This window comes from Heliangelus exortis, chromosome 3, assembly GCF_036169615.1.
Source record: "Heliangelus exortis chromosome 3, bHelExo1.hap1, whole genome shotgun sequence".
NCBI lineage: Eukaryota > Metazoa > Chordata > Aves > Apodiformes > Trochilidae > Heliangelus > Heliangelus exortis.
This window is the reverse complement of record NC_092424.1, coordinates 54,155,601-54,170,222: the sequence shown is the minus strand read 5'-3', so window position 1 is coordinate 54,170,222 and position 14,622 is coordinate 54,155,601. Positions and strand designations below refer to the sequence as shown.

The following is a 14,622-nucleotide window of genomic DNA, read 5'->3' as shown; positions in this document are numbered from 1 at the left end:
TTTGCTTGGCTGCAACAATCAAAGGAGGTTAGTGAATGTTTTTCACCCATATATTTTGTCTCAGCATCAGCTTGAAATAAGGTTTTTACCATGCATGTATAATATCTGTATCCTAATACCTCTCACTGAAGAGAATCCCCCACAAAACCAAGGGGGATACAAAGCAAAGTCTCTTCCAAAATGAGCTGCACTGGGATTTTCCTGACTCTGACAAAATGCTTTTTCTGTTTCCTTTACTAACTAATGATGATCTCACTGACAGTGAAAACAGCTCCTTTGCTGAGCAGCTTCTGCTTAACTAAAACAATATATTTGAGCCCTGAGAGTTCTTTTAACCAAAGAACCCCAGTATATCTAACTATATTCTTTTACAATGATACATAGTTATGCCATTGCAAGGGACTTTCAATGGCTAGCCCAACAAACCTGATGGTATGGACTAAGAGAGACACTTGAATGAAAGAGAAATAAAGTGCAGAGACCACTACATTATATTCAGACTGGTTCTTCTCCAGTATTCTATAACATGGGAAGCATGATAAATTTTAGAAAAAATGTACTTGAAAATGTATGCAGAATGTATAGAAATGTGACATTTATTCTGGAACAGATTTAAAAACTTTTTTTTGTTTAATACATGGGCCTGATTACTGATAACTGTGTGGAAGTTTCATGCAATTAAGAAACTTATGGTTGCACATCTTGATTTCACATAAATTAACACACAGAGCTCTCTGAATGGTTTAAAAAATCATGTCTATCTTTCACTACAATATCAAATGGCCAGACTTCCCTATTCAGGAAAAAAAAATAAATCAAAAGGACTAGTGAAAATTTTGTGTATGGAAAAATGTGAAACACAGAAAAGAACAGATCACAAAGAAATGCTTAATGGGAAAAAGAACAAATAGATATGTCATGCAGTAAGATCTTTAAATATTCCTGGAAAAAAACACTTGCTGAACTCCTTTGATTCTCACTGGTAGTGTTGCCCGAGTTGAACTTGACTGGACTGAACTATTCAAAGGTACTGGATACAAACTATTCAAAGGTACTGGATACATCTTCTTACCTGCTCTGTCTCAACGAAGTTAGACACATGTCCATCATCATTGACCCCTCGAATGTGGAAGCCAACACCAGCCCTCTCACAGCTGATGCGGGAGATGAGGCAGGCTTTGCCCTTCTGGTGGGAAGCATAAACAGTGCGAATGTCCACGATGCCACAGATCACCTTCAGCAGCCAGTCAGAACAGTTCACCTGGTAGTGTTTGAAGGGCACATGCAATAGCTGGTTCCTGAAAGGTTCAACAACAATACAGACTCGTTACTGAATAAAACAAGACAGGCAGGCATGGGTGCCACCCCACAGCAATCAAGGATTTAAGCAATTAATGCTTTGGGACTCCTTTTCTGTTGCACCTTTGCTTTATCCAGAACCAGGAAATATCAAGAAGGAATCCTTGTGAACTACTAAAGTGAACAGAACATGGCAAATTGTAATAGCCCAGCTACCACCCAACGTGCTTGTATCTTGTACCTCTGGTCTTACAAATTCAGGTGCAAATGTCACCTCTTTCAGCTCCCGAAATACATATGTATTTAGGAATCTTTTCCAGAACCTACAGTACTGTCAAGCAAACTACCTTTTTGAACAGTACAGCCTGGACTTAAGCATATACTACTAGTATAAGGGACCTTTTAAAATATTACAGGCTTTTCAGGAAAATTTTTCCAAGCTGAAACAGGACCCATAACTCAATGGAGATATTACAAAAAGTACTACTAAAATTAAGAGGAATGTCTGTTTTAATCTTCTAATTATTTTAAGATCAACAATGCAAGAAGCCTACCACTGGTTAAAAGTGATGCTAGCCTCTTCTATTATGATGGTTTTGCTAACTTCATTTTTCAAAATGTGCCTTTAGTCACAGATGAAAGCCAAGAAAATCCCTTTTATGACAATTTATTGCTCAGCAGCAGATCTGTACAATAACTATTACATCTAGCAAAACTCCTGAAGAATTGTTCTTCAAGACTACTGCATTTCTCTGAAAAAGGTGCAAGCATTTTTATGTTTTTTAAACTAAATATGTAACTGAAAAAGCAGCTCTAAGCAATTATTGGCATCTCTTCCACCTCCTTCTCCTAGCTCTACTCACAGAGGAAGTCCTCACTCAAACAAATGCCAGTAGAATTTCTTGCTGTTGCAGTTCATTTAGCAGAGAGTTTCTGTTGTTTATAGCTAAGGTCATCTGACACTTTTCATCATGTAACAATTTATCCCATTATTTACTTTTCTCAAGGAACTATTGTTTGGGCTGAAAGTTCCCATATCACATAATTGCCTCAAGACGAATTTTCTCTGGAACATTTTTTTGCCCTGTAAGTGATGTTGTTGCCACTCCTAGATTAGCCAGAAGCAGGGAGGAAAAGTTTAAATACTTATCTTCCAAGAAGAAAAGTTTCAAATGACGGTACAAGTAAAAAGAGTTTTTTTAAAGGTCCCTTCTTTATTAAGGAATACTGCCACCTTAGGAGTTGCATGATAGGAAAGGAGTTAATTTTTGCATGTGTCTGACTTAACAGGCTTGGTGAGATTTTTGAGAGAGATGCAGAAACAGCACAGTTGAAAGGAAGCTCTATATATCTCTCTTCCAAGTTAAACTTAAAACACTATCTTACCAGTCAAAATCACATAATACCCAGGAAGATTATTCAGCCTGAATGACCTGTCCTTTCATGTTTATTTATCATCCATTATGAACTTTTTTGCTTACTTAATATTCACCCACTTTGGACCACAACACTTTTCACATATTCTAGCAGTACACCCCATTTAACTTTGACAGGTTTTTTTCCACCTACATTATATAACTCTTGCTTATTTCCAGTACGGCTAAGCTTACTGTGTCACTATCCTTTTGTTTAAAATTTTAAAAATGAGAGTATAGAAATTCAAGCATTCTGCCAGAGCTTATAAAGCAAAAAAAATTAATTACATCAACAGTGAACTCACCTAAGGAAGACAAAACCCAGCATTATGTGTTTTCCTTTATGCTCAACCAATACTTATCACAACAAGAAATAGTTTTTCTTTGCTTTATAAGCACAAGAAAGTAAGTACAGAGCAGTGCATCACCAGGAGTTTCCTTCTGAGCAACATATATTTACACTGAGCTGTAAACATATTAGTACTGATATTTTCAACATAAAGAGGCTTTAACAGATATTTCATCACAGATTATGGGATTTACGAACATTTCAAGTGCAGATTCCTATTAGATAACTTTTAAAGCAGATTATTATAAAGAACTGCACGGGAAATTATTCATGATACGTAGAGACATGTTTCTGTAGTGTGATCAACACATCTTGTTTTTCTTTCTTCAAAATTGCATTTCAGTGTCAGATTACTTTTCATTAAACAGGAGTTACTTTGTTTGACCCAGGTTTAGTATGAATTCACAAAGGCCACGTTCCCATGTAAAACGACATGACAATGAAGTGAAAGGAGGTGCACCTGAAATGCATGTGTTCATTTCCCCCTGAGAATGTTTGACCACTAAGATATAGGTGGGCATAACAGAAGACTTAGGTATAACATGCAGTACTGACCAGAAGAACGAGTTACCAGATTCATAGTGGTTATCACCCTGCTTCTGAGCTCGCACAGTCAGGTCAAAGTTTGAGCCTGTATTAGGCCAGGAGAAATAGAACATCCCAGTGTTCAGTATTTTCTTCAAGGCAGTAACGCGCTCCTCTTCCTTGGTTTCTTCCTGGAGAGGACAGAAATCTGTTGCAGTAATTTTGTAAACTTCAGCGTCCAGGATTTTTCCCACCGATGTACAGCCTGTCACCAGGACCAGAAAGTGCAGTCGAGTGTTACCTAGAAGGTGACAGACAGTTACAAAATAATTACAGGTGGACATGGGCTATGCTATTTTTCACCAGTCTTGTCATACGCAATTCTGAGAGAGCTCCAGCAGAGGCCAGTATCTTTACTTGAGAAGAAAAATAAAAATGAGCAGTACACAAGCTACATTTCTTTGTATTTCTGAAATAATTTTAATTGCAGGTGAGTGCAATTGCATAATATTCCACAATACTTATAAATTCTTGTCCTTCAGTGCATTACAGTGTGGTTTTCCTAACTTAATTTATAAAGTGCAATGAGTTTGGTGTTGGGATAGAGAACATAGAGTTTTCATTGGATTTGATTGAAGAGAAACATAAAAGAAGAGTCATTTATGAGCTAAAGTGTACTCATCACGGTGGATTTTTCAACTGATTTCTGAACTTTAAAGATATGAAATGCTCAGATTTCCTGCTGGCTTCAGCTGAAACTGGCTGTATTCAGCCCTTAGAAAGTTTCTCTATTAGCAGTTCTAGAGATTCTGCTTTCGATGTCACAAAAGAGAGTACATGAGCATGATTAGAGGACAACCTCAGTTATCAGTGAAAGAATGCCAGCTCTCATGGCTGTTAAGAGAAGTGTGAAATCATGAAGCAGCTCAACTTCAGGCCCCAAAACTAAAAGATAAATTTTGAAGCTTGAGAACACCACTGCAATCAGATCTCTTGTACGCAGCAGGATTTCAACCTCTGCTCCTTCTCTCTGAAACTGTAAAGTAATCAAGAAACAGCAGAACAACTGTTCTGAAAACACTGGTTTTGCTTTGAAGAAACTGTTGGATTCACTTAAATTAGTCTCTAATGGAGACAATGTCATCCCATTCTCCCTAGTTAGTAAGAAAAGGTGGAAACGGGCCAAGATTTCTTCCTCCATCATAGCAGAAGCAACAGCTGACCTGCCAAGAGCAAGCTACTTAGCTAAGGGCACAGTGACCATCTGAGACAGTAAGGCTTCAGACAGCAAAAAAGGAACACTGTAGGATCCCTCTGTGACTCTCCACAGCAGCCCACCATCTGAAAATGCAGACTAACACTTACACAACAAAACTGGTGCCTTTTTTCCTGAAACACCACTTCCAGATCACAGACTGGCAACAGAAACTTGAGCTACGGGTGGTTTCCAGTGGGGCCAGAATATTTGCGTAGGCACGTGGGACTGGAATGGCTGAACAAGGTGGGAGATTAGATCTTATTTATTCTGTTCTGCTGACTCGAGTTCTGCATAAAGGCCAGTGTAGGTGGTATTTACTAAAAAGCTCTCTTCATCAGATTTCATTCTGTAACAAGGGTATGTTGTGTTCTTCTTGAGTGTTCTCGAGAAGTATGTCTCTAGCAGTAGTACATAGATGACACCACAGTGGAGCTTTAAAAGCACATAAAACCTGACAGTATCTTCCTCTTTGCACAAAAGCTTGCATAATTACAAAGGATTAAGAGTAGGAGATACCCGAGTTATCACCTTGGTAGCTCATACCTGACTAAATACTGTCTTACAGCCTCCAGAAAGGGTAGGAGTGACCTGTCTCTCAAGAAAGGTAAACTCTCTCAAGATAGGTGACTTTGATGAAACCATACAAATCTGAACAGCTCAAAATAAAGCTCATTCATGGGAATTTGGAAGCAATGTTTAGAAACGCCATAAATATACATTACTATCAGTCAGCTTCAGGGACAGAAAAACAAAAGTTACAGGCTTGGGAAAGCTGGCTGGCTGGGATGCTGAGACAATGAATACAAACACTTTCGTTGGCTTCTGTGGCTTTAATTTTCCTAGAAGGTTCAGAAGAGATCAAATGAGAAATTAAACATTAAAACAGCAAAAAAAGAAGTAAAAAATTAATTAGTGTGAGCTTCTTATCTGTGATTCTGTCCTTCAAGGAGCTTGTAAACAGCAGAAAATAACTGGATCTAAACAAAGCAATTCTTTAGTATAAGAAGGTAATGTGTAGGAAAACAGCATGACATAAAAACCAACAGAAACTAAAGTTTTGCTTCACCTAGAAACTTGCTATCCATTAGCAGAGATTCCAGACCTTTTTACTATGTTCTCCACTCAACCACATACCCAAAAATGGGAGACGCATCTATGCATGAAGAGGTCCAGCCTCTTAATTCCTCCAAATGACAAGCTAATGAGCTCAAAGTCATAACCACAGCTAAGAAGCTACTGCATTGTCCCTGAAGCATCAGGATAACTTTCTGAAGCTGTAACACTGCCACTGTGCAGCAACTCCACATGAGAGAGTTGGGGCTGTTCATCCTGGAGAAGAGATGGCTCTGGGGTGACCTTATTGCAACCTTTCAGTATATAAAGAGAGCTTATAAGAAAGATGGACAGAATTTTTTTACCAGAGCCTGTGCTGATAGGAAAAGGGGCAATGATTTTAAGCTGAAAGAGGGTAGATTTGGATTAGACATTAGGAAAAAATCTTCACTGTGTGGGTGGTGAGACACTGGCACAGGTTGCCCAGGGAAGTTCTGGATGCCCCCTCCCTGGAAATGTTGCAGGCCAGGCTGAATGGAGCTCTGAGCAGCCTGGTCTAGTGGGAGGCATACTTGCACATGCAGGGCGATTGGAACCAGATAATCTTAGAGGCTGTTTCTGATTCAGACCATTCTGCAATTCTATATACACAGAATAAATCTCTTTACAGTACTCCAAAATTATGGAACAACTCTCATGCACTTTTCATGACGCCTTTGAAGAGAGGAAAAGAATTTCACTGCTCTGGGAGCTGAGGTCGTCTCCAGATCAGTTGTAACTCTCTGATTTGCTTAAATCACTGAGCATAGCTACTAAACAGTCAGAATACCAAACCTCTACAACATCACAGCATCACCTTAACACAAATTTCTCTGACTCTGCACCCTGGAAAAAAAGTCCCAAGCCCCCTCCCCCCATATCACCTTCCTCCCATGTGGTATTTGGGCATTGTTCCTGGGAATCACCTCTGGGCTTTCACCACTTTGTCTGTGGAAGGAAGAGCCTTTCCCAATGTGCATGCCCCTCCTGGCACAGGGAGCAACCTCATCACAACACCCTGTGTCCTGCCCCATTTTTCTTCACAGCACAGATGTAGCCACAGGGTCCCAAGCAGAGGAAAGAATCCCATCAGCTTTTCACCATTTTAGAACCTCACACAGTAAAATTAATGCTGCTGAAGCACTACTCCTCTAACCATGTCTCCATTAAGGCCAAAGAATTACCCACCACTAAACTATACACAATATAAAAAAAACTTTCCCCATCTTCCCTTCTTTGCCAGCATATGTCTGGGAATCTCTTCTTCCAATCCCAAACCTTTTTTCTCACGCAATTTCTCCTCAACCACTTTGACATGGTAGACAAGAAGATGACCATGAGCCAGCAATGTGCCCTTGTGGCCAAGAAGGCCAATGGCATCCTGGAGTGCATTAGAAAGGGTGTGGTTAGTAGGTCAAGAGAGGTTCTCCTCCCCCTCTACTCTGCATTGGTGAGGCCACACCTGGAGTATTGTGTCCAGTTCTGGGCCCCTCAGTTCAAGAAGGACAGGGAAGTGCTTGAAAGAGTCCAGCGCAGAGCTACTAAGATGATTAAGGGAGTGGAGCATCTCCCTTATGAGGAAAGGCTGAGGGAGCTGGGTCTCTTTAGTTTGGAGAAAAGGAGACTGAGGGGTGACCTCATCAATGTTTTCAAATATGTAAGGGGTGAGTGTCAGGGAGATGGAGTTAGGCTTTTCTCAGTGGTGACCAGTGATAGGACAAGGGGTAATGGGTGTAAATTGGAGCATAGGAGGTTCAAGTTGAATATCCGAAAAAATTTTTTTACTGTAAGGGTGACGGAGCCCTGGAACAGGCTGCCCAGGGGGGTTGTGGAGTCTCCTTCACTGGAGACATTCAAAACCCGCCTGGACACGTTCCTATGCGATGTACTCTAGGGGGCCCTGCTCTGGCAGGGGGGGTTGGACTAGATGATCTTTCGAGGTCCCTTCCAACCTCTAGGATTCTAGGATTCTATGACATTTTGTCAGATTGAAAATGTTATTGCAATGAATAAAACAAAATTGTTACATAAACATATAGTACCTGATAAGACAGAAACCTAACATTACCAGCCACAGGAAAAATGCTTCTGCCTGTTTGCAAATCACTGAAAATCTGACTACTAATATGGTTATATTACAATTAAAAAAAAAAAAAATCAGTCCATTTACTTCTAAATTTAAATATTAAAAACTCAATGTGGATTTTTTTCATGGTATTTAAATGTTAACAAGTAATGATATTTCCTGCTGAAAACAGATACTTAACATGAAAACAGATGTATTAACCACAATCTTACCTAAATACACTTAAATTTAAGGGTATAAATTGCTTAAATTGCTTCAATCATGATGGATGCTGCTACTGAAGCAAGTAATTTTTATAAAAATCAAGATTAAAATCAAAGTTTTCCATTTCTAAAATTTGCAGATACTTGTTTATTAATTAGGTATTCTCTGCAAGGAAAGTAACATTTTTGCTGACATGAATTTACTGAAAAATTCTTTTATTTTGTAAATAACTTTATTATCCAATAAATCTCACAAAAGAATTCAAGAAGTCGCATTCCTGGTTTACTACACATTCCCCACTCCCCCCAAAAAAGATACCGCAAAAGCCAGCCAACCAAAACAAAAATTCTGTTGTCAACACAGCATGGAATTTCCTATGGCAGGCAGACTTATGAAGTCATGGCACAAGAAAGAGAGAATTTAAAAAAATAATTTGTTTTTTTTTGGTAAACTGTGAAAATACCACAACTTTAATGAAATAAATCAAATCGAAACACCCAGACATTCCTTAATGCTAGAGGGTATTTCCCCTTTAAAGAATCAAGACTATTCCATTAATCCCTTGCAGCCTTAAATTTTCAACACTGCAGCTCACTGCCATTTCCTATTCTGTAATTACATTAAAAGTAGTGCTCCTTTTAAGTTTTTAGTGAAACTGTTCTTATGCAAGTAGCATTTGAAGTACCAGACTAACACCAGTCACAACAACAACAAAAAAATCAGGTACTCCAGTCAAATCCACCTGGCAGCATCATCAGGAAGCATATTATGGAGTCACAAACTTGGAAAGGACCTAAACTGTATTCAAAGTCTTCATGTTTCCTCTGTCAAGAAGATCAGCTGCAACATGGAAAAAAAATTACTACAGCCATGAAATGAGCAGTCAGTCCTGAAATTTAAGCTCCCAATAAGCCAGGAAGATGTTTTAAACTGCTGGCAGTGCATCCTCAAGAGCAAAGGGAGAATTAACACTAATAAATTCCCTAAAGTCATTGGCTCTGCCAGTCCTACTGCTGCAGCCAGCTGAGGTCTCAGGATCATCCTGCAGATCTGGAACAGGGGACAAGCCAAACTCCAGTTTTATTTCTTCAAACAGGAGCCAAGCTGTTCTTACATAATTAATGGAACTATACAAGGTGAGGAATTTAGAGTCATTTTCCCTTGATTTCATGCACAGTAGTGGCAGAAATCATGTTATGTACAGCTGACAGCTACAAGGTGCATGACAAAAGGGGACAGCATTAAAGGCAATAAAAAGCAACTCCTCCAAAAATGGAAAATATCCTCTGAAGTGACCAAAGCTCCAGGTCTGATTCTTAGACTTCACTTTGTGCCAACAACCCCATCAGATGAGGACTACTCAGCAGGCCCCCCACCTTGGAAAACAATTATTATTTTTTTTCTTTAACTTCTACAATCCTGCTCATATTAGGCTTTCTAAACTTCACGCACAGATGAAAGTGATTTAGGAACATAAGAATGGCAATTGAAGACCACAGCAGTAGAAATATCCCTAATTTCCTTGGGATGCAATCTGGAATGTTTTAAAGTAATCTAAAATAATTTTAGAGGAAGAAGTAAAGTGTTCCTTACTGGTCATGATTTCTATAGCAACACATCTATGAAAAAGCAAGACCCCTCCCCCCCCAAAAAAAGCAACACTTTATTTAGTAATGAAAAAAAATATCTTTCAAATCTTACAGACCAAATTTTGATCTCAGGCAGATGGGTATAAATGTTCATGCATTGTGACCAAGATCATTATTTAGTCCCATTACAACTACAAATCACCATAACTGTTGTTAGAGAACTCTATATAAGAAATATAAGAAAGGTTTTGCTCACAGCGATATGTGCTGAATGCCCTTTTATCAGGTTGCACAAGGGAGGCAAGGGATGGAGAACATTTGGCATAGAAACAAGACAAAAAAAGCTTCCATCCATTTTTCCAAAAGCTCTTGTGAATCCAACTGCCTTAATCCAAGTTGAAAAGGAAGCACAGTTCTGGTACGTCACACCCTACAATAACAAGCTGCAGTTTCTGTATTTAACCTGTCTACGTGACTCAAGGCAATTGTTTCCTCTGCAGTGTATGGGATGACTTCAGGGTTGCCTATTATGAGCTGTGGTGAAAAGAAGACAATATTCAATTCCTATTTTGTCCTTCTTAACTAAATATTTCACTCAAGAATGCCTTTTCCTTTTAAAAATTAAATTCATTCCAGTTTTTGCTCATTCTCCATTTCAGCAGTCATGCCACTGTTCATGTTCTCTCAGCCTGTTCCACCTCCACTCAACGCATGCCTTCACTTCATATTTCACTAAAAAACAATTTGCAAGGTATCTTTGCTCCTCATTTGCTTCCAAAATTAGCATGAGAACACAGCAGAGAAGTGGATTCTAACCTTGTAGATGAAACTACCTGAGGAAATCTACAGCAGAATTCTGAAAAGAATCCAGATTTTTCTGAACTACAGTTTTAGTCTCAGAGATACTCATTCTTCCTATTCAAAATACAATTACATTACTAGGAAATGAGTGAACGGAACAGAAAACAGGTTCATAATTGTCCTTTTTGCCTTTGAAACTTCTTCCTTTCAACTGCACGCTGTATATGTGCAAGAGTGAGAGTACATACAGTCCAATTTATTCAGAATGCCTCTCAAATACAGCAGCTGTATTAAAGTAACAACCTATGTAGTGATGGTGTCAAAATTCAACATTATATAAGCACTCCATACTGACACTGCAGCATCTAACCAAATACTGCAGAGCAGCTCTTTTAACACTTTGCTTAAGATGTATTTGCCACTGCTAGATCTTCTTTGGCAGCAAAATCTTGGCTGAGATACAACTCAGAAACACTGTACAATTCATTCTGCCACCATCCATCTCACAAAAGAAAGCAGTAGAACTTAGTGAGTCATGTTAACAGACAGAAATACATAGAAGTGAATGTTATTCCTGGTGGGAAACATTAACTATGTGAGTCAGTTTCACATATTTCATCTACTTTCTTCTGAAAAGTGAGATCTACTTTGGCAGACATGCAATGTGATTTATTTGGATTCCTAAGTAATGGTATTTACAGATTAATTAAAGTGCTCAGAGACATCTTTCACATCTTGAAAAAAAGACTCCCCCTTCTGCTCTACAAATATATTCTTTTAATATCACAGTGGAATGTACTTTCACAAATATTTTCAGTTAATTTAGTACTTATGGTCTGCAAGTTTCCAGTTGTAAGAAAAAAATACTGATACTCCTAAAACGAATGCTAAGTGATGACTGATGCACAGTGAACTGACCAATTATGGCCTTGTTTGCAGCTGCTAAATACGTTGTATAAAAAAAGGAAAAAAGTTACAGGGCATTCCTTTCTAGTCTTAATCTTTCACTTAAGCAACAGCTAGAGGGATAGAACTTAAAAGCAAGACAGAAGATCTGAGACTGAAAAAAAAAAAACTTCCAACCACCTCTCGGTAAGATAGCAGGCGTGCAATTATCTTTACTTTCTGGACATGTTGAGCTTACCTTTGCTTACCATCACAGCATGACCCTCCTGACTTTTCAAACAATCACAATTATAAGTTTGCCTTCAATAGTTTTCTTTTTTTATACAATTACCAATAAAATTTTAACAATCTTTCCCAAAGGAAGTCCTGTACCAGGACTTGTAATTTAATAAGAGAAACTACCCTCATCTGTAGCTTGAAGAGTTTGCATTCAACAGCTACATTCCTTTACTATTACAACAGGATTCATTAGACTCCTATGAAGAAAACCAGGTTCAAGTGCCAAGAAATAATCACAAGCTCTCAGTTTTTAATTACATTAACGAATTGATATTAATCTCCACAGAGATGCCAAATTAACTCCACAAGGAACAAAACAAACAAAAAGCCCACATTCTTTTTGAAACACTGGATGGGCCTACAGCTTTAAATCTTTCAGATTCACACAAATCTTTCAGATTGCAGTCGCTTCTTCAGATCACTCTCAAGTCCTATTACTCAAGCCATAAAATGGTAAGTGGGCTGTAAAAAGGTACACTTCTATTCATTGGTCTAAATACCAATGGCAGATTCCTTGATCATGCACTAGGTTATATGGAAAAGTCCTGTCATTCCTCCAAGTCAAAATTAAGGCTCATTGTAAAAAGACCATGGGGAAAAGGCACACAGTGCTTTTTGGTTTAATGCATGTTTTTACCAGTGAATTTCAAGTCTGCTGTGTTAGGTACAATATATTACCTTCAAATCAGCAACTGCTGTTCTCTTCCTAATGCTATTTCCATTAACATTCCTGTAGACAGTGTAATAGCAACTCCTTTGCTAAATCAAGATTCCCAAACTGTACAGAAGTTTACAGCAGTGGCAATAAATACTCTTTACTACACCAGCTGAAGTTAAAGACTTCTGCAAATCCTTATCCACGTGAACTACTCAACTAAAGGCAACTGGAGATTATAGCAAGGTATGAGAATCTGGAGTAGTGCAGTCTCAGAGGACCATTAATCACTGTTTAGCATGATCCTTTGGGGGAAAAAGCGCAAGAAATTACAGCTTGCCTTGGACAAATGTAGTAAGGGGGAAAAATGGCAATTATCTTCAGCTAAGAATGTTAGACAAAACCAGGGAAAAATCCAAAATTCTTGGACTATCATGTAGTGATATGCTTTTGGCACAGCACAGAAGAAGAAACAAACCTTTTCCAAAATGGACACAACAAGGTGCAATTAGCTTTCACAAATTACAGAATTTGACAATTTTAGCTACCCATTCCTGTCTTTTAGCATTGCGTGGACATTTTACAATCTTAGTCATACAGATGGCCACTTACCACATTTAATCTGAAGCTCTCCTAAGCAGCCATAAGCATCCATGAGTTTTTCATATTGTCCTTTAATTGCATCCTTTTCTTCTGGAGCTGAGAAACAAAACAAAAGGCAGCAAACCTTAGTTTTCCAGTCTTTATAAAATTTTCAGCTATTGTCTACACCAATGCTTCCCACTTGATTTCACTCAGTCAACAAAACAACAATGCAAAGGTAGGGCTAAAATGTGGTAAGAACACAGTGATAAAAAATGTGACTGGACCAAAATGCATAGCATCTCCACACACTATCCTAGAAGAAAGAAGGGCACTCACCACCTTTCCAAATAACATGATCCTTTGTAATGTTCTGCTCTCTCTTACAGATACAACATCAGTTCCAGAGTAAGTGAACAAGTATACAGGCACATGTAAACATTACACCATTCTAAAATAAGAACAAAAGTACCATTTTTTCTGGCCATAAGCCAAAATACAATATATATTTTCTTGACGTACAAAAGGAGACAGTTTCTGCTTCCAGATTTCAGACAGAACTGGAATCTTTTTTTGCAAGATAACATAACCTAATGCAGGCACAACAGCAGATACTGACTTCAGGATGATTTAAACATATTTTACTGAAGTAAGAGCTAGTTTATTAAACATAAATTAATAAAGGGTGAGATGCTGATTTCAGTTAGATTCATGTATTTCTGCAACAACTGACTTAAAGTGGGCACAAACAGAACATTTAGATAGTGAGCCAGAACATGATTCAAACTTACCACTGCTTACTTTAAAGTAAAACTGAAATACTTGCTGAATTGCTCAGTCTGCATTTTGTACACATTTCCCAATGAGGAATAAGGTTAGTCTCATGAGCAAGGAAAAGAGGCTGTGACCCTCAAATGTCTATTTGCTTTTCGGACCACAGACAGCAGTGTGGTACTTTTAGAGTTGCTTTACAATCTTATGTTCCTAATAAACTTCAGCAGTTAAAAAAATTTTTTTAAATGTCTGGGCACATAAAGGAAACTGAATTGCCTGCAATGGATGACAGAACAGAAAAGAAAGAAACAGACTTCTCTTTATAAACCTCGAAGTCAAGTAGCTCAGTGAGAAGCATGGAAAACAACCCACATACCACTGACATTTGAATGGAAAGGAAAGGACAATTCCACTCACAAAATTCCTTACCAGAGGCAACCTCCAACAGAAATCAAAATACATTTGTCTCAATTTTTGCATCCATAACAAATCAGGAAGACTTGCTATTTAATTTTATTTTTGCTATCAGACTCACAACTTATCCTCCTTTCTTAGAAAAACTGAATCAGGAGAAACTAGTGAAATTTTGATGCCACACACTAATTAAACAAAACATAAGCAACAGAAAGAGGACAAAGAGACTTTGAATGAGTAAGGTAAATCCCTGGACAATAACAACTTAAATACTCGGTGACAACACCAAGTCTAAGAGATGAGACTCATGAAGGTCAGTTCTCTAGCACTTCAAAAAAACATCAGCAGCAATGGTTTAGATAGATTGCAAGAATGTTTTATTTTTTAAAAAAGA

The 14,622-nt window shown here is 38.2% G+C and overlaps 1 protein-coding gene across 4 annotated transcripts in view; it reads right to left on the bottom strand.

Annotated features, from left to right (window-relative positions):
- Positions 1 to 14,622, bottom strand: part of SYNJ2 (synaptojanin 2) — a 66,945-nt gene that overhangs the window by 43,317 nt on the left and 9,006 nt on the right. For 3 of the 4 annotated variants that reach the window (XM_071740647.1, XM_071740648.1, XM_071740649.1), the window contains exons 2-4: positions 13,071 to 13,157; positions 3,619 to 3,889; positions 1,073 to 1,298 (exon numbers count right to left, since the gene is read on the bottom strand). In XM_071740647.1, coding sequence (XP_071596748.1) covers positions 1,073 to 1,298; positions 3,619 to 3,889; positions 13,071 to 13,157 — 584 coding nt within the window. Of the gene's footprint in view, positions 1 to 1,072; positions 1,299 to 3,618; positions 3,890 to 13,070; positions 13,158 to 14,622 lie in introns of those variants that run through there. The other variant, XM_071740650.1, reaches the window with a different exon arrangement.